A 25,995-nucleotide genomic window follows, 5' to 3' on the forward strand; every position below is an offset into this window, starting at 1 on the left:
TACTGTAAGCGTCCACGGTTGAGTGGAAAAGTTCAAGGGAGAGAACAGAGTCAGAAGGTCGGAGATTGACAGAGAGTGCTCGGGGGAAGAAGAGAGGGAAGGACAATGGAACAAGTGATGAAAAGAATAAGGAGCGCATAGAGAGCCAGATGACAGGGAAAGGACAGAAGGGCTCTGCCTCCCACCACTGTAGCCTGTGGTGAAATCGACACACACCACGATTCTGCACTAATTTCACACTCTCATTAACTCCCCTCCTGAGCAGCACACACAGACCAAGACAAATAGAAAGAACCAGAGTTAGAGGCGAAATGGAGTATCTTTAAGAAAAGTTTTTAACTAGTGTATTTGAGGATTCTCAAATGACTTACAGTATCTGAGACTTGCACTGTTGAATTCTCATGACATCCAAGGAGAGGGCTTTTTGTAAGATTTTGGTTTTCCACACTCCTACTGACATTCTGTCAAATTTCATTAGATTGAAATGGAGAAATTTCAAAAACAAACTCTCACAAGCTATCCAATTTCCATTAAGAAAACTGAATATTCTTTGTATTTGAGCTTATTAAGAACTCATGAAGACATATATACCTTGCTAATGAATATCAAAACGCATCTAGCATTAAAGGATCATTATGGTCTTGAGTATATGAATTGGTAGTCTCTTTTTTCTGCTCAAAAGCATGATGCATTCTGTTTTGAGTGAAAATCATTCATATCAATGTGAGACTGTAGTGGATCTTTAACAGTTACTGCAACACTAAAGAGTCGGAAACCAATTCACTGCAAAGGTTTGAAGATGGCATGATTTGTCAAGCCGTAAAAACAGGTAGTTATTGTGATAGCCCAGTCATCTTTATGTATTTCCAAGTTTTATTGTTTAACAATGATGAGCAGACAGAAAAACAAGTTCTCTGACAAAATAGTGTTGCAGTAGTCACTGTCCATACGCTTCCTACCACAACATGGAAAATGGCACCAATTACTCAGGTGTTTATGATCCATATAAATCCTGCAATTACACAGTCTTTTATGATGTTGTTCCACCAGGCAGTTTAGTTGGGCAGCATGAATGACCACATTCCCAGTAAGAGATGGCGAACCAAAGCAGATGATCAAATATCTTTTCAAATACATTCCTACAACAAGAGTTGTTTGATCAAAAAGTCACTGTTGAGATCATTTTGTGACAAGACTGGTGTTTGTAGTTGCTCACTGAGTTGCCCTGTGTATGACCTTTTTCAAACATGAAAATTCCCACTGCGACAGAACTGGAAATGGCAAAAATAATTTGTGGTTGAACCCTAACCTTCATTTAGTCAGGCAGCAGCTTCATAATTACTGGTGAATACCGTTTTCCTTCAACAATAACATCTGTAGTTAGCCTCAAAGAGGTGTCTGCACATAGGCTATTAAAATGCAGCACGGACGTCTTGTCTTAAGTCTTACTCACACATACATGCACATGCTGCTTTGCTCTGCCAGCCCTTGCTCTCTTTTCTAATCTTTTCTCACTTGTTCAGGAGGATTTTCCTCAGTAAATAGCACCCTGCCTCTCTCTCTCTCTTTCTAACCAACACCCATTAAAAACTGGGGGCGTAGTTGGGAATCAGGGGAAGAGAGGATTTTACACTGGAAAGGTCAGAGAGAGAGAGCAATGAAGAAGGCAGAGAAAAGAAACCAACAACAGAGAGAAGAGAGCAGATGGAAGGCAATGAAAGAAAAACACAAAGGAAAAGATGATAAAAAAAGAAACAAACAGACAGGTGGAATGAGAATGAAATCAGATAAGACCAAAGAGGGAGAATGAAAATGCAGAGGAATGGAAAAGCTCTGAGATTGCATGTATGCTGGGTGGCATGTTAGCTTGCTTTGAATACAAGTTGTTTATATGCACATGTGCACACCGTTCATTCAACTACATTGTACATGGAAATAAAATGAAAAGAGAGGATGACAAAACCACTTAACAGTGGTGTGCAACCAGTATGTGTTGGAAGATTGATCAGGGACTCTGAGAAAGAGATTTGGCTATATTCTTTGTGAAATTTATCAATACAGCTGCCAATTTTTTGCAAATGTCTGGTAACTTAATGTGCTCAGGGAGTGTGTGTGGTGTAGGGTATTATTTCTCGAAATAAATAGCCCTTAAAATAAGAAGTAACTGTATTAGTTACTGCAATTCAGAAGTTAAAACAATTCAGTTCATGTAAGATTAAAAATGTCAAGAGATGTTGAATTTTAAAGTTGAATCTCCGTAGAATTGCATCATTGATAAGCTATGTATCATCACAAATTTATCTGTGCTCTTCTTCCATTGGATCATAGACTATGCGCAGTATGAGTTGCTTATTGCAAGTGCATGTTGCATATTGCCTGAGAGGGACAGCTACAGCATGCACTCCTCAACAGAAAAATTCAGCAACTTAAGGAAAGCTCTAACTATACATAAGCTAAATAAATGAAAAAATGAAAAAAAGACGACCAAGAGAAAGAAACAAATATACGCATGGAAGGAGAGCAGCAGAAGACAGATGGAAAGTAAATCGAGTGTGCATGGAAAGGGAAAGCTGCTGTGTGTCTGCAGAACACAATGCCAGTTTGCTATGAATCTGTCAGGTGCTCCTACCTGTCTGCAGCACCACCGCATCTTTATTCTTTTATCTGTCTGATGCCCTCCCCACAGGACAACACACACACACACACACACACGCACACACACAAGCACAAGCACACCATACACACCATGTTGTAAATAATACTGCTGGTTTTATCGCGTCCCAAAAGTGCAACTTCAGCCACTTTCTAGTGAGGTGCAGAGTTTTCAATCTCCTCATGTCTTACAAGCACACACATGCACAGAGACAGACATACGCACTGTGGGCATGAACACTGCACACACACACACACCAGATATTGTGCAGGAGATTAGATCCATCATTGTGGGGGTCTTTTCTCTGGCTATAGAAGGTGGATAAACTCTTTGATTGTGTTTATCCATCCCATAATGGAATCAGACTCGGTTCCCAGGGCAACCTGTCCAGCAGACTCATGTGAAGCAGACAGTCGTCAGCCGGAGCTTAAGGGGGTCTAGTTTGTCTGAACACTCAGCAGTAGACTTCTTATGAAGTCGGCTTTGAGGGTCCCTGAGGTTTTAGGTCTATGTGGGGAAAAATAGCGGATACTGGGAATTGTTGCCTGGTCAGATTAGAGGGAGAAATTGTGCTGGGACACAAAGACAAACATCTAGATATACCTTAGACACAGACACTCACACACACACACACCCACGAATAGGTCTTTGAAGCTTGTCCAGATGACCAGGTCGTAATCACACAGATGTTCACACAGTCATGCTGTCCCCATCGATGTTGTCCCCCGCAGTGCCTGATTGTCTCCAATTGGCTGCTTTCTGAAAGAGATTAGATTGTATTCTTGAGAGATTTGTAGGTCTGCTCGTGTGTCTTGGTGTATTGTGTTACCAACAATGATTAAATGAAATGAAAGTCGCTATTTTTTTTTTTGTTTTGACTGTATGATAATTTAATTAAGACTAATATGGTTATTTAGACCTGTTGCTATGAAAGGACAGAAGTGGGAGGACAGAATGCTCTTAATGCTCACTGAGTGAATGCCAGAGGGAGCTGCTGCCAAGAAGAGAATTACTGAACCACAATGAAGAGATGTTTTTGCCATGTGTTGCTTTCTGCCATGTCCTTCAGTTTTACATTTGTCACCTTTTCTCTGTCATTTCCTGCATTTTTCAGGGATGTAATCAAAGATAGAAAAAGAGAGGTTTACTACCCACTAAACACTGAAATCCTGAAAGAGTGATATAGAGTATTTATAAAGAACTATACTGTGAGACTAATGTCAAGGTGAGGACAGAGTGCTGGGAGATGGGTGATTTACAGATATTCTCTTGTTCCTGTCCCACACACTTTCTTCTGTTTTCTCCTTTGAATTCAGCCTCAGTTGTCTGTCTTTCCTCTTTCCATCCTTCTATCCCTTGACAACACGAGCTGCCACTCTGTGTTACTGTCACATGAGCGAGCGCCAGCCCCCACATCACAGCAGCCTTTGATTGGCCAGGCCTTTCCAGGTCGGTGAGCTGCTGCCTGATAATAACCTTGTTTGATTGCTGGAGCAGAGATGTAATTGATTGATCTGCTCACCCTGTCTGGGGCTCAGCTTCTGAAGTAGCCTCACAGATGTGTGTGTGTGTGTCTGTGTGGGTGTGTGTAGAAGTAGGGGGTTGGTTGATTGTTGTTTTAGATAAGCATACATGCACATAGATGGTGTGCACACAAACCTCAACTCGCTACACAGACCAAAACACACACATATATCCTCATACCTCTGTTATTGTCAAGCTACTATTATGTAGTATAGTATGCAGTGGATACCAGAGGTGTGCAGATGAGGGAGAATGTGGTGGAATTTGTTTTTTTAAACTCTTCTCAGCACATCTGCCCTGTGTACCTCTCTAAACAAAACCCCACCAACCAATAAACAAGTCATTAAACCTCATTAAAATTCTCCAACTCCCTCTGAAAGGATTGTTTGTGATCTCCTAATTGGTGGTTACATAAGTTAGTCCATCTTTCTAGATAGTTAATTATTCTCTTAGATAGATGGTCTCAACTCAATGCAGCATCTAATCCAATAGTGGCGAAACAGACTCCAGGCAGTGTTTATCAGTTAATAATTGTTGGACTGTTTGTCCTTTATGTGGGTAACATCAAGGTCTAAAGGCTAACTGAAGTTATAGTTTGTGGTTTTGTGTCGCATTAGCCTGTCATTTTCTCTTTCCAACTAATTTGCTTGGTTTAATTTATTATTGGCCTATCAACATAATGGCCATATTTGACTCATGTCACTGTCAGTGTGTTAGTAGAAGGGAAAATAAGCCAGTTGTTGGACAAAGAGTTTATTTGCTGCTCAAGTCTTCGATTTGTACATTTTGGGTAATTTTGCCTCTGGCTCTGCTCGTCTTCCTGTATTTTTGAGGGATCAGTCTGGTGTATTGGTAACATTTATTTTTCTAAAAACATTTTGAGTGCGGCTCCGGAGAGATAGGGTTTCTAACTCTGGTTATAACGGGAACCAAATATCACTCCCCAATGTCTAAATTGAATCATCCCGAACCTAAGCTGTGAGATGGAGAGAAAACCAAAACTCTGAGAAAGACACAGCATACATTTTTTAAAAGGAGATGGATATTTCTCCGCTTGTTGTCCTTCCTCCCCTATCAGTAGTGGTTTGATCCCTGACCAGTCATGCTGGAGTCATGGTGTGCCCATTGAATGTGCAACCAGTGGAAAAGCCAACCTGGCAGACTTGATTGAGTCAGTATGTGGAGCCTCTCCTCTCTTCTCCTCGCACAAGGTTATTTGTAGTCAAAGTTTATGAATTTAAATGCAAACAAGTGAGACAGGAACCCCCTTTCCCTCCATGACTCTAAAGTCTGGTCTAGACAAAGGAAAATCGATGCACATGTTCATCACTTCCCTTTAAAAGTTCTCCAACCCAGCATGAAATACACATTGTTTCTCCACTTGGCCCCATTTGCTCTCCTGTTTGTCACTGAAATAAGTGAAGTGTGGGAAGTCAAGGAATAGAAACACTTTTGCAATAAAGTGTAACAACACTGAATTGCCGAGCTTTCCTCCAGGGCTGATGAGCAGCAAAAGTGTAAACACATTCAGCATAACCCCCTCTGCCTTTAAGTGGTCTCTTCTCTAAACCTGTTTGGGTAAATTCATTACATCCACCAGAAATAGAACTTACATCCACAACAATGAAGATTGGAAGGGAATTTCAACCAGAATAGGACAGAACAGGCTCTAGGAGGGGAATAAACAACATAAGGGAGGTGGGGAGTGAAGGGAAAAGGTGAAAATCCATTATGTTTGATGTTACTGTCTCACCCTGGCAGCAAATGCTGGTGGAAAAACCCTGTGAAATGACATTAGGGGCGTCTTGTAATGTGATTTCTGCTATGTGTGAATATGAGATTTCTAATGGGTTTGAGCACATTAGAGCAGTCTTTATCTGTAGTATTTATTCCCCCCTGGTTTCAAATGCAATTTGCTAAGTACAATGTTTCACTCTGCTCTAGCTCAGTGGCTTTCTGGCTAGAAGGGATGTGGGGGAGGATTATATTATTTTTCTTTTTTTTTTTGTGGGTGGCGCTACATAAAGATATCATGATAAATATTCGAGGCACAGCATTTGTGACAAATTGGTATATTATGAGAAAGAAAGATTGTTTCTGTAATGTGCGCAGAGGTATGCAGAGAAGAATACTTTCAAGTTGGGAGTGTCTGTGTGTGTGTGTGTTTTGGGGTGTAGGCATTTGTCCAGTGCCTTTGTCATGAGTGCATGTTCGGCTTTGTTTGTCAGTTATGCACATTAAAATTCAAAATGTTATTTGTAAGGATTAAAAGTGGTCTTAAAAGGTTTTGGGCACTCTGAAATTGAGCACATAATCTTTAAAAGATTTCTTATGAGTTCAGATTACAGTTCGAATGTTCAAGTGAAATTGAGTGTTTTCTAATGCATGCTGGATAGACAAGTGCATAAGAGAATGAAATGAATAAGGAAATGAATAAATTCAAAAGAAATGGATGAACTCCAGCACAATGTCAGCACTCCATTTATTGAATAAACGTTTGTGGTGAAAGCAACTAATTATTTTCATTCATTTAATAAAGTAATTCTTATCTCAAGCCTGTTAAAATGATCACAAACCGGTTGCTGACTTGCTTACAAGTTCAGCCAGTTAGTATGATTTACTAGATTGTTGACGTGAGAATGTTCTACTGCAGCTCTTTTCCTGATCAGGAGAGCCGAGACGTCTTGGTGTTCTCTTCAGCCCTAGTGATGAATGAACAGTGCAGTCTGGTGCAAGACTGCAAAGCTCTGACAGAGTGCCGTTTTCACAGCACTCCATCAGTATCTCACACTGCTTGTATTAAAAAAAAGACAAAGACTCATGTTCATCTTCAAATTTTCTGACGTCCTAATATCAGTCTCTGACTGATTGAGGTCACGGCACCCCTGATTAGCATGCCCATTTACGTGTTCCTGCCAGCATTTCCGCAAATTGTCCCAAATCAACCAATGTGGTGCACTCCGAGCTCTCTGCAGGCTTAATGAGCTAGATTAAGAAGGAAGTCATTTAACCCCTGCCTGTGACACACGCACGCTCGCTCACACACACACATGCACCCGCACGCACACACACACACACTCACAATCTAGATCGGCATATAGACTCATCACAACCAAACAAGCATGAGCACAGATACACACACACACACACACACACACACATACACATACACACATACACACATACCTCACCCCCACCCTGCATTTCACTAGATAGGAGATGGAGCGAGGCCATTATGCAAATGTCAGGTGTCAAGTGTAAATGAGATTGGAGGGATGGGAAACAGAAGTATTGAATATCACACTGGCTCCCTTGGCAACTGCACCAAGGTAATGAGAGCATTCCAGGACGTAGGCTGGCAAAAGCCTTCGTCACACTGAGAGATAGCAGAGGGGAAATAAAAAAATTGTTAAGAGTAAGTGTACTGGGTCTAGTTGATCTGAGAAAGAGTAGATAACACTACCACCTGCCTTATTCATATTTGGAGTGTGAATAAGCAGGGTGGTGCATATCTCCTATAGTCATTGAAATTTACTATATGTTGCTATGGTTAATACAAAGGAGAAGAGAGTGTTGCCTGGGAGAACAGATCACAGAACAGCGGGTACTTGTTATTTAAGTGTCTCTAACTATGGGCATGCTGTAGGTACTGTGGCAATGCTTAATGGATACCTACTGTATCTTAAAGTTGTTCAACTATTGTATGTTGTTAGTTTTTGCATAAATAAAATAATTATCAATCCCCAAAGCATGCCCAAAATACACAGTCATGTATAAATGCTCACTGCAGGTCATTTCATCATCTGCTACTGAACCTTGGCCCAGCTGTTGTTAAACACTGGTTGCATACATCTCTCTCTCTCTTCATGTTTCTCAATTTATTTATCTCTGTTTATCTCTCAGTCACTCCATTCTGTCCATAGCTGTAGGCTGTGTACTGATTATTACGACTCCTCATGCCTAATCCTCTTTTCTTGTCTCTTCATCTCTCCTTGTTCCTCTGACTCCCGTCTTTGTTCCACTGTCCTTCTTACTCACTGTTGCATTTACTGCCGGCCCTCATCTCCCCCAAAAAAGATGAAATATTCCTATAATTACTGAAAGCTCAGACTACAACTATTAGTTTAATAATGGATGTAACGCTGAACAAGTACTTGTAGAAATGTCATGTTATGTCATGTGTTAAATGGATGGCTCCTCATTCACAGAAAGAATCCACTTGTTTAAAGCATCAGCAAATGTAAAACCTAGTCATTTTGTGTGAACAAAACCTTCTGCATCTTTTGATGTACATTTTATTCGTGAAGTTGCTTCAGGGGAATTATTGGTTGTTCAGTGAGTAACCTGAAGTACTGACAGGAACTACTCTGACACCTAGAGGTTTTGGCCAGATGAGGATTTGCTCTCTCTTTACCTGGAGCAAGAAGATTTAGACTGAACAACAGAAGCTTTGGACTGCTCTGACATACAGTACGTTGCAGACTGCAAGCAATGCAATACACTGCATTTCAGGGTAACTGATGATGGCATACATGTATTTTATTTATTTTTTTTATTTTATATTTATTCGGTTCCATTTCCTTTTTGAACAGAAAGAAACAGTAAAAAAGAAAACATAATTTTCATTTCCATTTCCAAAACAAAACCGAAAGGGTGTAGGCTGAAGCTAAAGCTAATGTAGAACAACTCTCATGTAGTTGTTAAAAAGCCAAGGCCTTGCACTCTCCCTGGTGTGATGTTACAACCACTACAGTAGATGCATTCAGTAGATACCCCCAATGTAAATTAGCTGTAGCAGATTGTTGTTTTCAGTATTTCATGCTAACAAAGTAGTGGGCTGAGTCAATGACTGTGTTTGGTTAATTGCTGAAAACTGGTACAAGTGGAGAACATTCAGAGATACTGCAGTACATTTCACTAGGCATGGGCTAGTTACCCGTTTCAAGGTATACAGTGGTTTGAAAAAGTCAAGGTTTCAAACCATTGATATTTTCCATCATACGGTTTCTACGGTATAAGCTGTTCCCCCCCCCCCACATTTTGTTTCTGCGATATACCAAAAAAAATTGAAAAACTTTGATTATATTGCCAATAATAACTTAAGTAAGCCAATAAGTTATGTTGCTAGTAAATCAGGCCCAACACAAGACACTGTTTTTAACCAACACAGGCACAGCACAGTCGGTTGAGTCAGCCAAACACACCCAAACACTTTCCCTTTGAGAAATATTTTTCATGTTGGTCCAGAGAGCAACAGTCACAACAACATTGAATGTAAAGAGCTGTTGTGAACCAAGTAATAAGACTTTGGTGGTGTGGTAAGACTTTGGCTACCTAAAGCCTCCCTAGGGCACACACCAGATAAGATAGTCCCTAACAAGATGAGGCTAATGTTACTCTAAGTCCAACCAACTTAAACACCTCAGGCATCATCATCTCCACACGTGTGCAAGCACTTGCACTGTCACCAGTAATTAGACTCATCCCCAGGCACAACTAGCTAGACTCTCAGAGAAACATCCCCTCTCTGCAACAAACCAGAAATTTACTGCGTCTTTCCTCCCTGTATTTGTCCTCATTTCGATTCTGAGGCCACCCTGCATTTGTCACATCAATTCTGAACAATTCTTGACACGACAGTTTCTCTCAGATCTTGATCAGTGAGCTGCCGCTTTTATCACAGACTGCTGCAACACATGGACTCAGTAAATTAAATATAGTCCAAACCAGTTTCAGTAAAATTTAGTTTAGCCTACAATTTATCTTTTTATTAGTGCATTGTGTAATTATCAACTGCTTTAATAAGTAATAGACCATTTTGTACAGACTTTTTAAAGTTTGTTTATCCCAATTATAGTTAATCATCTTCTTAATTAATTTAAAACTCCTACAGTGATCTGATCTCCTTTTATTCTGAGACATTTACTCACAGGCAGTTTCTTTGGATCCATGGGTCTTCTCCTCCCCTTGCCCTGCTATCCCCTCCTCCCCACCTTTTCCCTCCCTTCAGTCGTCTTGATTAACTGAAGTATTTTATGGACAGATTCTCTGTTTACCCATATGGCCATGTACATGAAAACACACCACTCACACACATCGCCCACATGTCCTTGTCATTTTTTTTAAAAAAGTGAAGCACACAAAGTTAAAGGTCAGTGCCAACTCAAGGTTGTCTTCTCTCCCCTGAGAGCCCTTTCAAGTGGTCACACACGTACACACACACACACACTCGCACGCAGACCAAGACATGACACTACAACAAGCAGGCTTGGACAGGCTATGAAAGGATCAATGAATAATTTAACCCCTAACATGATATTTCCCGTGGCAGTAATGTATACAGAGCAGCCTGCATGGCATGTACATGTGATGTGTGTGTGTGCGCGTGTTGATACTGGTGTGGCGTGTACCTGCTTTCATTTTTGTGTATGCCCTATATGCTGAGAGGTGGCTATTTCAGCAGTGTAATGTGATGTGTGGGAGTATTATCAGAGCTGTAGGTATGACAGACACACAGCCCTAGAGCTGACTTCCTGGAATTGCATTTTGTTGGCCGTCTCCAATATGAGACCTGTCACCCCGCTCGCTCCAGGCCATGCAAACCGTGATTGAGGCATTTCTGTGAGGTGTCACTATCAAGGGTGCACGCTCTGTGAGGGTTTTTGTGTTTCTGTCTATCAGCTTGTGCGCGACGGGTAATAGGCTGTTTTTCATGCCGATTAAGAGTTTTATGCATTTTCGATCATTTTGCCCTCCTACTCTCTCTCTCTCTCTCTCTCTCTCTTTTCTCTTCTTTCACTTGTCTTGATTTTTTACTCTTCCCTTGCTTTATTTTTTTCCCATCACTGCTTCCTTCCAACTTCACTTTGTCCTCATGCCCCCCCTCCCCTTCCATCCTTTTTTTACCTCTTTCCTTCCCACCCTCCTTCACCTCCTGTGCCTCCCCTCCCTCCTTCCTCTCCTCTCCCTGTCAACACTGTCATAGCTTGGGGAGCCCTTCAGTGTATTACAGACCTCTCACCACTAGTTCTCTTTATGGCACTTTCTCTTTTTAAATTCAATCAGGCTTCAATGGAGCCCCCAGAACCATTTCAATTTACTACCTGGACGCCACAGGATGGAAAGTCCTACGCTAACATAAAGGTCTAAATAGAATGAACGGCTAACAGAGAGAGAGAGAGAAGAGAGATGGAGGAAAGGTATGGTGAAGGGGGGGGCTGAAATGGTACCACAGAGAGATAACAGCAATGGCGTGGTAAAAATAGAGGGGGGTGGGGGTGGGGTGGGGGGTTGAGGGATGAGGGATGAGGGAGACGGAAGAGTCTGAAGCGTTAACAGGGGATAAGAGACCAGGGATGACAGCAAGGGAGAGAAAAAGGAGTGAAATGAACGGTGGGAAATAACAGAGGGAGAGATAAGGCTGTACAGTGAGGAGAAAAAGTGATAAATAGAAAGTGTTTTTTTTTAAGCAGAAGAGAATGTGATGTGAGACGGCCCACCTAGCAACCTGTTTGAAGGATTGCATCAACCTTTAGACATCCATGATACTGTAAGGTTTGAAGAAAATACATAACACAGAGACATACTGAAATGGAAATCTAAGGTGAAACTAGTTTTCTGTTAGTGCAAAATTGTTTCTATGTATATATACATCAGTAGAATGGCTTTCCTTCACCTGTAGCGATTGTAACTTTGACTAAATATCAAAACCAATGCCATTTACACAGAACAATCCTTTTGACCTTCACTTGCCTACTTTCTTCAGGGCAACTTTCCATTCTCCTCTTCTCCTTTGGGCCAAAATAGACTCCTCGTGTCCATCCTCGCTGCCAGTCCCTTTGTGTGTTGTATGCGGGTTAAGTGTTTTTCTCAGTAGTTTTCAAATTGAAAAGCGCCTTCACACGTTGCTCTCCCAGGGATAGTTGCCATTTCAGTCTTGCTGAGTCATTCACTGAACCATGAGTGTCCTTCGGTGGCTCAAAAAGTCTGTATCATCACCATCAACTCTGATTAGACAAGAATATAATGTGTGTGTGTGTGCATGCATGTGTGTGTATGGGTATGACAGTGTTTGTGAAGGTGAGAGAAGATGGGCTCAACACGCATTCAATCACTTATGCTCCCAAGCTTTATCTGATGCTCTCTTGCTACTTCACGACTTAAAAAGTTAGTTGTGTGATGACTTTCTCCGTGGCCAGAAAATGTGAATCAAGGCTTCACCGGCCCAGATAAACTGACATCCGGTATGTATTTTTTTTCTTGTCTTCCTTCTGGCTTTAATAAGGTCCAGAGGTCTCCCTCTCCCTTTACATTTTTTGATTCGAAATATTTTAGCTGTTGCTGAAACTGAGAAGTGACTCTCATGGAGAAACGGCAGGCATAAACTGTATGTTTTTTTTGTTTTTTTTTCTCACAGAGGGTCACCTTGATACACTTATGGATGGATACCAGATTTAAAAGAGCGTAGTCCAAACTTGAGTTCTGCCTCCAGACTGTAGGCATCCAGGAAAAAAATGCATAAGTGATTTTGCACTAAGATAAGCCATGGATACTGTTTGGCTAAAAATATGAGTCACTCTGTGTTGAGTAATTGCTGGTGTCTGTATTCTGCTCTATCAGCTTTGTTTTTTACTTCCTGGCTTACTTTAATAAAGCAGTCCCCTTCCCCCTGTTTCTGTAAATGTCACCTGTGGGAGGCCACTTAGAGCTCGGCTTATTAATCAGACTTGTTTTATAAGAAGGAGATGAACACTTAAATGCTTAAGCATTGAGCAGAGGACAATCAGAGCAGATACAGTTTTCATCTGCACCTGCCTATCTGACTGGGGAATTTGTGTGTGTGCTTGTGTGCGTCTGAACTAAGCGAGTGGTGCCTGTTATTAAGAAAATAAGAGTTTGAAGGGAGCACACACACCCCCACCTACCCATCTACACATGCACACACACACACACACACACACAAACAATGGGAGCAGTGCTGTCACCTGCCTCTCTATCTGTATTGACTGACATTGTGCAGTGGTCACAAAAGCAGTAATTTAGGTCCAGTAGCCTCCCTATTGTGACATCTTTGCCTCTCTGTGGTCTAAATGGCTCAACTTGAACCTGAACCCGAACATACAGCCATCCTTCATTCACAGGATAGTCAATAACAGAAAACACAAAAAATTACAACAGTTAGCTGCCATTAGAAATGAATTATAGAAGTGCTCCATGTTCCACAATGGAGCTCTACACAAAACGTCCTTGTTTGTATGATTAATGCAGAACAGGAGATTGATCTGAAAGTCTAAACTTGAGAGCATCTTACATTAAGACAAATCAAGATGTCATATTATGCAGCATATAATTGTCTCCACTATTTGATACTCCTTTGTGTCATAATAACTGATCTTCACCACCCATTACAGACTCTCTGGTAAAGCTGTGAGTCCATTATTATTCTAAAAATCTTAGCACTTACCATTTAGTTGACAGCATACACAGCCCATTGTATAAAATTTATACTTTAGTGACAAACCTTCAGAAATGAAAAGATCTGGTCCACTGAAAATTTGGAGACTGTTGTGAATGGGAATGAACCAGCAGTGGACGGGTTTGTACCCCTGCTGCTATGATTTCCTTGCCTTAGGCAACAGGGAAAGTGTGTGCCTTTGAAACTAAGTTTCAGTGGAAAAGGGGTGGGGGGCGTTTTGCAGTGCTGGATACACCCATCGTAAACACACAACTGTGAATCTAATATTTTGTAGACAGTGATTCAGCAGTAAATAATTCATCAGCATGCTGCTGTCACTGAGCAAGCCAACTAAACACGAATTTACACTAATAATACATGACTGATTCCCATTACCTCCAATTTCCTCTGGACTCACGTGCCCCAAATACCAAGTTATTGATGAGTGAATGCTCTATGTGGCAGTTTAGGATCAAAAAATAAAGGTAGCATCTATCTGTGCACATCCTATACTTAGCATCTGCACTGTAGTCAACTGAATATACCTTGACTACGTTATTCTTAGAGAAAAGACTAATGAGAGAGATAGTTGTGGGTAGAATTAGAGAGAGATAAAGAGATGGAGGGTGGAGAGTGCGCTGTAGGAAGATGGAGGAGTAGGCCAGTAGCAGCAGCTAGGTGGTGATTTGTCTTTGAAGCTCTGTGGTGTTGGTGTTGGCAGCGTCAGCTAAACAAGGCCATCTCATTTCCTGTTGTCTGCAGGAAGCAGCTGTCTGCTACCGCTACTGCTGCTGCTGCTACTCAGAGCCCCTGGTCATCAATCTCCCCCGTTTTAATTGGTCTGCACCACACTGCGACGGGCCAGTACACACACACACAAGCAGATATACACATTGGCAGAAATAGGTGCAGAGACATAACTGGGCGTGCAAGCAATACATGTGTGGATGCACACTCAGGCACACACAGAATGAATGAACATCTGTTGCAAATATACAGACATACACCTGCTTACCTCTATGTTAAGCACAGCTAACCACTAATGAACGTCACACTTATCTTCCTACATTTGCCCTGGTTTTACGCTGTGGCATTTCTGTAAGTTATGCAGATTTATGGTGCTTGCAGTGCATACTATTCTTGATGGATGTACATGTTAAATGCACTTATGTTTAGTGGAGAAGTACTGCCTCTTATATCAGTGTTGCCAGTTTTCAAGTCTATTTTTATGAGTTCTTTCCATTTTTACAGTCTGATGGATGTATAATAATGACAATAGTAAGATGCCGTTTTTAAATCTTTGAGCAGTTAACATACATAATATGTGTTACTAGATATAGTTAGTAGACCCACTGTTTCAAGATCATCAGAGTGACCACACACAAATATTTTTCTTTTGGTGGATTTTCTCCCTTAAATGGAGACCAAGGAGGACCAAGAGTCCCTACAGTCCACTAACTATTTTAGGAATCATTTGCTAATATTTCATTTCAAAACAGAGCATTGACATAAAAGTTTTGGATCAATGTTTTAATCACAAGATAACAAGTTTGATTCTGCTTAATTCTGCGTACATAGAAACCAAGTAGAGCCAAGTTTTTTAATGCAAAGTAACAGCTGATCTTTTTTGTCTTTACATGTGGCACTGTCAAATTTAAATAATTCAGAACAACTAACATTGATGGATTATCCACAGTAACAGTCTGTTGTGTCTGGCATCCATTGTGATCTTTATAGAGTCTGTGCTCAGCAGTGTTACAGGAGTATGGACCTCTCTTTTATTTCCTATTAGGCTCTCCTAAGGAAAGATCCTGATTATGAATCCCATTTCTACCTGCTGCTGTAAGCATGTGGACAGACACCTAGATAATTTGCATAATGCATTTGAGCCTTCCCATCACACTCCCCTCTCTCTCTCTTTTGTTCTCTTACAACACACATCCCTCCCCATCCCTTGCGTGTGCACACACACGCACACATGATCACACATGTGCAAACACACTGAAAGGCTGTAGCGTATGTGATGCAGCGTTGGGGGCAAGAGCAGGGTATAAACAGCAGGGTGTCTGGCAGAGGCGTGGGTGGTGTGTGGGAAGACCATATGCATTTCACCAGGCGCTGATGAAAAAAAAATCAAGACTCGCACACTTTATCACACGCAGCATAGTTGCATCAAAACACACACTCTCTTACTTACTCTCTCACACACAACACATACACCCATACAACAAATCCTGTACAGGTTTCAAGTGGTACACACCAACTGGAATCTTCCTCAAAACCATTTGTAATAAAAAAAAAAAAAAGTCAGTCAACTGTTCATGCAGCCCAAGCTTGTAGAGAAAGCTGACACAGTGCCATCCAGTGGTAGTGGCTGGAAATTACTGGAGGTCTGAGAACATTTCAGAAAGTGTTTTTTCCTCATCCATCTTTTCAATTTTCTTATTCTTTAATGCAGTGCTACAACTTTGTGCTTTCAAATCTCTCGAGTAGGTCTTTATATTCTCGGGTGTGACTTAATTAATTTAACACCACTGTAGAAACAAGTAAGGAGTGTGTATTGGAGTGTGTAATATTACCAGAGAATCAATATTGAATGAGCAGTTGGCTAACAATTAAAAGCTGCCATTCTAGCATTTATTGTCTGATCCGTTGGAGTGAAAGCTCATGTTGGTTGTGCCATAAAACCCATAAAGTGTCCCCATCCATTAAAATCCTTTTATGACTTTGAAATCTTTCTGAAGTGACTGGGCAGTGCTGCCAGCAAGAATAATTGCTTATAGATAAGTTCCTTCAAGTGTCACTGGATGTGGTGTATTGATGTATTGACACGTGACTGTACATTTTTATGTTAGTCTATGAGCGCTTGTGTGTTAATGTGACAAAGACAGACTGATTTAGTATGTACGCACACCAGCGCTCACTCTCCCTCCTCCTCCTCTCTCAGTTGGTAGAGGTTCACTGTGTCCTGTCCTTGGTGTGTGACAGGTCTTTACAGATCAAGCCTTCCTCTCTGGGCAGCGAAATCAGAATGCACAGTAGCTGATAGATTCGTGCCTGGGAGGAATTCTGGGAGATTTAAAAATGCTGAGTCTGTAATCGATCTTAGCACACTCTTATTCTGCTGTCTTTCTTAAATCTTTGTCTTTATCCCATTTCTCTTTCGGCATCATTACGCCGCTGCTGCAGATAAAGATGGATGATGGGATCCCAACCCTTTCCATTTAAAGAAGCATTTGTTACCTTAGGTTTAGTTTCCAATGGGAAATGAATTCAGAGCTGCTGCTATAAAACATCTCTCCCTGTCTGTTCTCATTTGTTTTAGCTATCTTTCGAAATCAAACTTTGGCTTTCTCTGAATAATCAGAGAGCCATTAGGATGCAGCGGGTTCGTTCATTAGCCAAATCCCTGTTGGTATAAATACATTTAATGCCATTCAGGGGTGTTATTTCTCGACATACATACACATAGGCCATGGCATCTACAATTATCCAGCTCCAGACCCTAGGCTCTGACATCTGTTTCCTAATGACAGATAATTACATGCTGTCAAGTGCAATCATCGGTAGTTGCTGCTAAGAAACTGGGTTTGGAGGGTGATTGGTGCAGCCATTTTGGTTCCAGAGGAGACAACACACCCTGAGGCGAGTGTGGGGATGCTATGGCACACTCCTGTTGAATTTGAATAACAACCTTAGTGTGTGTGTGTGCTTGTGAATATGCATGTGTTTTTAGAGTGCGTGTATGTGTGTGATGAGTTCTTGGCACCTGTGAGACTAGTAGTGAATTGGTAGACATTTTAAGATGTGAACTTTGTGTGGGGGATTGTTCCAGAGCCAGTCTGTAGTGCTCTAGATAGACAAACTGATTCGTCCATGAAGAATTTCTAAAACTTAACCTTAGCAACAGGAAGAACTCAGAAATCACATTCCAACCACCAGCTGAAAAAATCTGTTGTTTTGTGAGGATGTTTTCACAAATTTGACTGTACCTTTTGATACTAATATTGTAAAAATTAATCTTGTGTAAATAATGGTAAAATTTAGAGGTATTTACTGTACTAAAAGTCGGGCTTCAACTGCAGATTATTTTCATTATTGATTAATCTTCCCAATTTTCAAAAGCTCAGACTAACACTGCGAAACACTGCAAAATCTAAGGATACTTTGTTTACTTTCATATAAGACGAAAACAGCAGAAAAACAATTCTCAATGCTAAAACTTCTTACTCATGTGCATGTGTACATTTACACAATGCAGCCATTGCTGAATGTGTCAGGGCAGTAGGGTGGCCTGTTAGTTAGAGAGATTTGTCCCTTTGCCAGAGGGCCTAGATTAAAGCTCCATATTGTCAAGCACCTGTGCTGCCTTAGTCTCACTGCACAAATGGTTTGATTATCAGCACATTTATGCATTCATTGCTACTATGATCGGCAGCAATCATTTTTACAATCAGTAAATCACTTAGCACTGCAAACTCACTCTTGATCTTGTTGTCCTTTTAATGATCTAATTCTAATTCCCTCCTTGTAATTGATGCCTGCTATTACAACCTTTGCTGCACGCCAGTCTGTGTGTAAACGTTCAATTGAGGCCAGTTGGAAATAGCGTGTGTGTGATAGGGTAGATAAGCAGATTATTTAAGGCCATTAAGATTTCACACACAGAGGCGAGTCCACACTGTGTTGTTACTGCTGTGTCTCTGTAGCGCCTTTGCTGCATCTCCTTAGTGACTTGGCTGACACCTCTGCTGCGTACAGCTGCCATATGGTTGACTGGTGTGTGTCACCTGGCAATGAAACTGACATTGTTAACGTCACATCGGGTCCAATTATAACAGCCTCATAAGATGAAGCGGACACCGTTACTGAATTGTTGTGGTTTTGAATGGATTGAAAGCATCCTTTGAATGTGTAATGGTTTTTCAGATAAATGGAGGCTCTTTTAAGGAAACATTCATGGATTTTGGATTTTAAATTGGCTTTTATGTAATGTGGCATGCCTGTGAAGAGAGTTAAGCCTTTACCTATACAGCTCCACTAGCATTCCAGTAACAGTAACAGGGCTTGTAGCATGTTAAAAAAGTGTAACATGTCCTTTAAAACATCTGTGAAATGTTGTTTGACTATTTAATATACAGAGACTTCAGACTTGTTCAAAAGAAGAAAAACTTTTTCCACCAACAGTATCAAGAAACTCTCACCAGACAAGTTGAGAAGCTATCAAAGCAGGTCTTTTTCTGATGTATCGTGCAGGAGCTCATGATAACTGGTGAGAATGTCAATTTAGACCAATGTTAAGTCAAGCTCAGTTGTAGCCTTGAGAGATGAAATGAGGCTAGCTGTCATTCTCCGGTGAGAGGTCAGGCTGTCTCACCATGTTTTTGTGTAGGAGGCTTGGCTGCGAATATGGTTTTCTGCAAATGGCCTTGTATAGTTCAGCCTGCAGAGATAGTGCTCTGCTGAGTTTTGGTGGTTTTGTGATTCATTTGGATTCGAGACAAGTTAATGGCTTTTGAATATGTGTGTGTGTGTGTGTATATGTGTGTTAGCTTGTTTGGTGTCATTTGTTATCACCACCATCATCGTCACTAGAAGCTGTTATTCTCTATACAGTATGTCATGCCATCAGCGAGGCAGACATTTGGAAGATGTGGCTGTAATGATAATGAGCTGGGAGAGATTTCCTTTCAGAATCCATTTGGAAATCTTTAAGCTCTGCTGTGCTTTGCCCCATGTTATTTATCCATTTGCATTTTAACTAGCCTCTCCACTCTATATTCCAAATGATTTCTCCGAATCCTCTCACAGAACATTCTGTTTAATGTGTGTTGTCACCAAACTTATACCCTTAAAATGTAAATTTGCCGACATGTGCTCTTGGGGTTCTCTAAACATTGTGAGCCCTAGCAGTGCTTTTAGCCCAGTTACCTTGGCTAAACTTCCTTGAAGCACCCATGGGCTCGATATCCTCATGAAGGGGCCCGCGGCTCTGCTCCAGATGGCCGCCTGGATAGACAATGCAGTTTTACTGCCTTGTCCCTGCTACATTACTCAAACGTTATCACCCCTGCCCACAAAAATCCATCTGTGCTCACACGCTAACTTGAAGATCCATCATCTTGACACTTGTATTGAAACAATGACAATAATGACAGCATGAGATGGATCTCAGAACAACGCGACACACGTTTAAACTGGCAACTTTTGTCTTAAGATCGATTTCTGGAAATGAAGTTGTCAACAAAAATTGTGTTTTTTTGTAAAGGAGGGGGTGTTTAAGTTGTACTTTCTACATATTTATAAAGACAAGCTGTATATCTGGCCCCCATTGTTTTGCAAGCTTGACGGTTTTAATGAGGCCACAGAAGAGTTTCTCCTACTTAACTTTCTGTTGTGGTAGAATTTCAGTTGGAATCAATGAAGGATTTAGAATAGGTTTAGGTTCCTCTCTCACTCCGTCTCTCTCTTGCTCACTCTGACACAGGGATGCACACACGCACACTTCCACACACGCTTACTGCAGCTCTTGCTGACTAATTGGGTACAGATGCTGAGTAGTGTTATCGTACAGCTTGCACTCCTTTTCTGTATCTGAACGTGTTTTTATGTGGGTCCATGCACGCACATATTTGTACGTATACTTTATCAAATCAATCATCCACCTCTCCTGATCCATAGTTCCTGCATAGATCCTGTCCTTGGTTGTCTGCAGTGCTGTAGCTGTCCTGGTTCTAACTTCCACTTCACATCACTAGGGCACAAACACTGTTTCCAAGCAATGAAGTCTTCCCCCTGTGTTTTACAAATGGCTGTGTCCAATCAAATCCCCATCTAGAGTTATCTTAGTAGCTCTTCTCCTGTATTATTTTCAGCTTCTGTCCTCAGTTTTTCATGATTTCCCCACATAAAACATTTTTCTTTTTCCTTTTCTCTGCACACTCTTCTATAAGTTTAGGTCATATATATCACAGGTCCTGTAGGTCAAAGAATTCTTTTGTGAGGAGTTTGATTTATTTGTGCATTTATATGTGCTGAGCGCTTGAGGAGGCGCTCGTTGTTGCGTGGCTTGCCCAGCGGTGTGTGTGAGAAGAGGCCAGTGACCAGTGAGTCTCTGACAAACGAGGTGTGCATGTGCCTCCACCAACCCATACATAACTGTCTGACCCTATCTGACCAACCAGTCACCAGCTTCCTGGGAGAATTCAGAGAGCATGCATACTGTAGCTGCGATCATTTAGTATCATTAACGCTGTAAACAGTTTTGGTATTTGCACTTATTTTACTATGTAGAATTGTCTGGTTTTCTTTACTTTCTTTTACAGACAAGTTTTGTTGTACACATTCACTACTGTTACACATTCTCACATCTGAGAGTTGCCTAGTATAACTAAAGTCTGCAGTAATGGCACTAAGCAGCTCCACTGGAGTACTCTTAGGTGCTCAAAGGCACCTTGAGAGACATACTAAGCTTTACAAAATTAGATTGCAGAGCTTACCTTTCCAGGCGACGTTGGACCCATTGATGCAGAGTTATTGTGTTGCTGGTCACACGACTGTGTCTCATTGCTTCTGTGATAAGATTTCAAACATTTTAGTGGCGAATTAGCCTCCATGCACAGCTGCTGTTAATGTCATCAGTGTGTCCTAGCTGTTCTAACGTGTGTTTGTCGTTTGTCGTGACTGTTCTGCCCAGATTCATCCAGGAGATAGAGATGAACATGGGGCCAGGCCAGGCCAAGCAGTGCCAGCTCCGAGCTTTCCTCACCTACTACATCAATGACCTCTTCCTCAACCAGGTTAGTGAAATGACAAATTGATATCTGTTATATTCTCTGACAGATCAGTACCCCAGCATTCAAAGCAGTGCCCCAGTGCAACATGAGAGCTTCCCACACTAAATAACAGATTGATTCTTATTTTATGTTTAAAAAGTACTTTTATATTTTTATTGAAAGTCACATTCCTGATGTTACTTGATAGCTGAGAAGGACCTTTTGCACTATATTAGATGTAAAGAAAATTCAATAATGCCATTGTGAGCTTCCTAGTCTTGAAAATGAATTGACCTGAATGCTCAATTGTACCCCCTCAGGGTTTCTCCAAACAGATAAATAAATAGCATGATGGCATAGTACCAAGGATCATTGTATTACCTAATCTTAATATTAAGATTACCTTAATAAAATAAATACCTTTAATTTCCTATATACTATATAACAAGAGAAGTGTATATAAAACATAAAACCCTGCAAGATTCTGCATCTTTTCCTCTGTTGTTTGGTTTTAATCAAACAATAGAATGTTTCTGCTGTACAGATAAAATTGTAATTCTGCCAATGTTTGACCCTCAAGTTTTATCAAGAGATATTTTACTTTTAAGTTGTTTAAGCAGTGTGTTTTATCCAGGCAGCCATCTGGAACTGAGCAGTGTTTTACATGAAATATGGCAAGCTGTTTTGCATTACAGTGACTAATGGGAATATTTTCACCTACAGTAAATGTCAAATCAAAACTAAGAAAAACACACAGACTGTGAAAATACAAGGTGATAAACAATTGAGTTATTCTTTCAGAGAAGGCTCGATTACTGAAGCTTGACTCCCAATAGCATGAGTGGTGTGTGTGGTCCCGCTGTCTCTTCCCCATTTAACTTTTTTTCACTGAACTATTAGGTGCGAACAGAGATCAACAAGGAAATTGAGGCAGTGAGCAAGGCAGCCGACCCCCTGAAGATCCTTGCCAGCGCTGATACTATGAAGGTCCTGGGTGTCCAGAGACCACTGCTGCAGGTGAGAAAAAACAAATTATTTACCTACATGGAGGGAACGAATTTCAATGAACATCTGTTCAAAGTAGGGCCGTCCAACATCACAAAATATGGCCACAAAAATTACTGTAGAACTTAATCAGCAGTCTGCTCAGTAAAAAGTCACACACATGCGTGCACACAGAATGTGTGTATAGTGTATCCACATGTGGGCACTTAGAGAGACGTAGTTAAAAACAGTCACACTACCTGTTTGTTTCGCACTGTTTCCCCCTTGTAACCTTGTTCGGTGGAGGCAGGCTCTCCTGAGCACACTCACCTTGCAGTTCTCTCTGATCGCTGTTGGTTCAGGAGCAGACACACACACACAAACATGTTCACCCTCTCTATTGCGATCAGATCATTATTCCCACTCTGCCGCCTTTTTCACAGGATCATAATTGTGGCTGAAATAGTGCTTGATCTTTCTTGAGATTTTAGGTGTTACTAGCTGGCAGTTACACACACACACACAAACACACCTATCCAAAGAAGTAGTGGGTTGATGACACACACAGACCATGGCTGTGTCACTGCACGGACACACTCAGATGAAAAAGGAATACAGGTTCTCTGTGCTTGTGCTTATTGCTCCTGTTTTGGAGCAAGCTGTATGTATGTGTGTACATTTGCCTGTGTATGTGTCCGCGTTAGAGTCATCATATCTCCCTTGAAAAGTTTTCCTCCCTTAGCTCTAGTGATATTTTTCGATGCAGATTATGGTTTTTGTGTGCTGCTGTTTAGAGATATCCACCCTTGAAATGTGTGCTGCCACCCCAATACAAATAAAGTGAATGGAATTTCATCTGTGCTGCTCAAAATTACATTTGAAAAATTTGCCCAGAGAAACTATGCAAATGAAAACTGTTAAACTTAACTAGAAACATTAACTGATATTGACTGCCTCATTGACTGCACCACATTTAACCACAGGCTCATCTTGCTGATTTTGGCAGCCTGTCTTATTCAAAACAGGCTCATGGCAGGTTGAGGATTACAGCAGTGCCAAAGTCAAGATCCAGGCAGTTGGCAAGACTTTTCTGTGTCTCAGCTGTCAGATATTCTTGATGTTTGGTGGAGTATGACTCTCTATGTCGACAATATTGTAAAAATGTATGTTTCACATGCACACATATTTTTGACATATCTGTGTGTGATGTGTGTCTGTGTGTCCATGCAGTTGTCAGGGAAGACGGTGTCCCGGAGAGGTAGTTTGCTCGCGTGGTGGGTGTTTGCGTGACAGACCTCGGATATGTGTTTGTCAGAGTGTGTGTGTGTGTGTGTGTGTGTGTGTGTGTGTGTGTGTGTGTGCGCGTGTGTTGCGTTTTGTGGTGTGTTTGTTTCTGTCAGAGCCTTCCTGTCTGTGTGTGCCTGGTTCTCTCACAGGGAGGGAACAGCAGTGGCAGTTCATTACAGAGAGAGAGACCGTGGGCGTTTGGAGTTCAGCAGGGTTTGTTTACGGCTCGGGCCCCTCCTTAACGAGGAGTGCAGCATCTTGCTAATTATGCTGCTGTGGCTAATGAGCCTTTCTGCTGATAGTGGGGAGTGCAATAAAACACTCCTTTTGTTTGGGCTTTTTGCCTTTTTTAATTGGGCTAAATAAAAGAGCCTTCCGCTCTTCCTCTCCTGCCATTCACATTCGAGGGTCAGGATGGCATTTGTGCGTGTTTTTGGTTCTTTTTCATGTGTGTATTTGCGGCCATGTGAGTCTGTTTTTACCTGTGTGTGGTTGTGTTTTTGGTCCCCAATTTGAGAGCCTTCCCACTGTTTTCTTTGATGGCCTTCATCCACAGTGTCACAGTTATGACAGACTGCTCTCTTCCTCAGTGTGGAGTTCTATTCACTTAGTTGTCATGAGAGTTTTTGATAAAGGGGTTTGACACCTTTTTATCCAGGAAGTATAAACTAAGGTAGGTTTTTGAAATGAGTTTGCACATAGTACTTTATGTCACGAGCTTCTAGCTAGCCAGGTGGTGAATCTATCCAACTCTGTGACTGCAATGGATAATTAAAGATTATAATGACAGTACTATATAATGGTTGCTAAACTTTCCAATAATGGAGCAGATGTGGTTGTGTGTGTCCATGTGTGTCTACATATCTATGCGCAAAATATTTAACTGCAAACATGTTCGCATGCTCCCTTCAAGTGCTGTGATACTTTCTGTGCCAGGTGTTATCAGAGAGAGACACACACCGCTGGCATCAGAACCAGCGTGGCTGACAGGAGGGAGAGAGCTCAATATTGCTACACCACATTAAACACCCTCTCTCATACACCTTGGCTGCAGCCCCATACGGGAAACCATAGGGGAGCGCATTTTATAGACGCATCTGCTATCTGCAAACCGCCGGAGCACACATTAACGCGCACAACAGTTCGAACTGGAGGAAGACATTAGCGTTTAGCATGTGCAGATTTGTATGTCCTGGGATGGAGCTGAGGAGAACAGAGCCAAAAAGATATGTTATAGTGCATCTGCATATGCCAGTGCATAATTATTATTTTTTTTTTACATTAAGACGTCTCTATATCTGCTAAAAAGTATTCACATGCAGTATTTGTATCCATATAACATTTATGTCAGTTTCTGACCTTCAGCCATGTGATATGGGATATGGGTTACTTCTTTGCCATCCCCTTGAAGCATGGAGAGAATATTTATGGATGTGTTTCCATAGCATTAACTTTTGGAGTGGACCTTTATTATAAAATACATTTATGTTATATGAATCATTTGACCCTTTGTCAGTGATATCTCAGCAGTAGAAATAGACAAAATGACTTTGTGAAAGCACTGCACAGGAGTCAAGGTGAATATCACATCTTAGGTTTGCTTAAACAGCCCATAATAAGCAATAGACATGCAGTCTGGGCTTAGGTTAATAAGTAATATTGATATGGGCAGTGATTTGCCTATCACTATGCACCAGCAGTGTCATGTATTGCATTTATATATCATGTACATATATTACATAATAATGATATGATTATGAGCCTGACATTGGCTATATATTGTCCACTAGGAGCATGAGATAAGGGCTGACTGGGCCAGTATATAGTTCAATGGGAAAGGTTAACATCCATTCATGTGTCTGTGTGATAGCATAGGCTGAGCTGATAAGTCTCTAGAGCAGTAGCAGTGTTAAATATAGGAGAAAGGTAACCAAGCCACGATCCAAGGCTGTTTCTTCCTGTTTTTGCGTATTTGATATCTGGCTTTCTTTCTTGCTTACTTGATGTCTTTGTTGTTTTCTACCTTTAATCTGCTCTAGCCATAGTTATCCCCATTTCATTCTTGTTTTTCTTTCCTGTTCTTCCCCATGGGCTGGACTCCAACATTGTATCAACACACAAACATACACGCTGTTAGCCCCAGCAGTGTGATGCTATCTGTCCAGCTTTGGTGTTGCCACTGATTGATTCATTTAATTAGAGTTATATCGAGGGAAAAAGGGGTAGAGGGGGAGAGAGAGAGGGAGATGGGGAATAGAACAGAAGAAGAAAGTAGAATGGGGAGGGTATGGTCAGTCTGCTGGATAGCTCTGGAGATT

The 25,995-nt window shown here is 41.2% G+C and overlaps 1 protein-coding gene across 2 annotated transcripts in view; it reads left to right on the forward strand.

Moving 5' to 3' along the window:
• exoc4 (exocyst complex component 4) overlaps positions 1 to 25,995 on the forward strand; it is a 104,566-nt gene that overhangs the window by 43,842 nt on the left and 34,729 nt on the right. For both annotated transcript variants that reach the window (XM_018671012.2, XM_051077538.1), the window contains exons 12-13: positions 21,328 to 21,430; positions 22,307 to 22,423. In XM_018671012.2, coding sequence (XP_018526528.1) covers positions 21,328 to 21,430; positions 22,307 to 22,423 — 220 coding nt within the window. The remainder of the gene's footprint in view (positions 1 to 21,327; positions 21,431 to 22,306; positions 22,424 to 25,995) is intronic.

Source organism: Lates calcarifer, linkage group LG18 (genome assembly GCF_001640805.2).
Source record: "Lates calcarifer isolate ASB-BC8 linkage group LG18, TLL_Latcal_v3, whole genome shotgun sequence".
In the NCBI taxonomy this organism is placed as follows: Eukaryota; Metazoa; Chordata; class Actinopteri; family Centropomidae; genus Lates; species Lates calcarifer.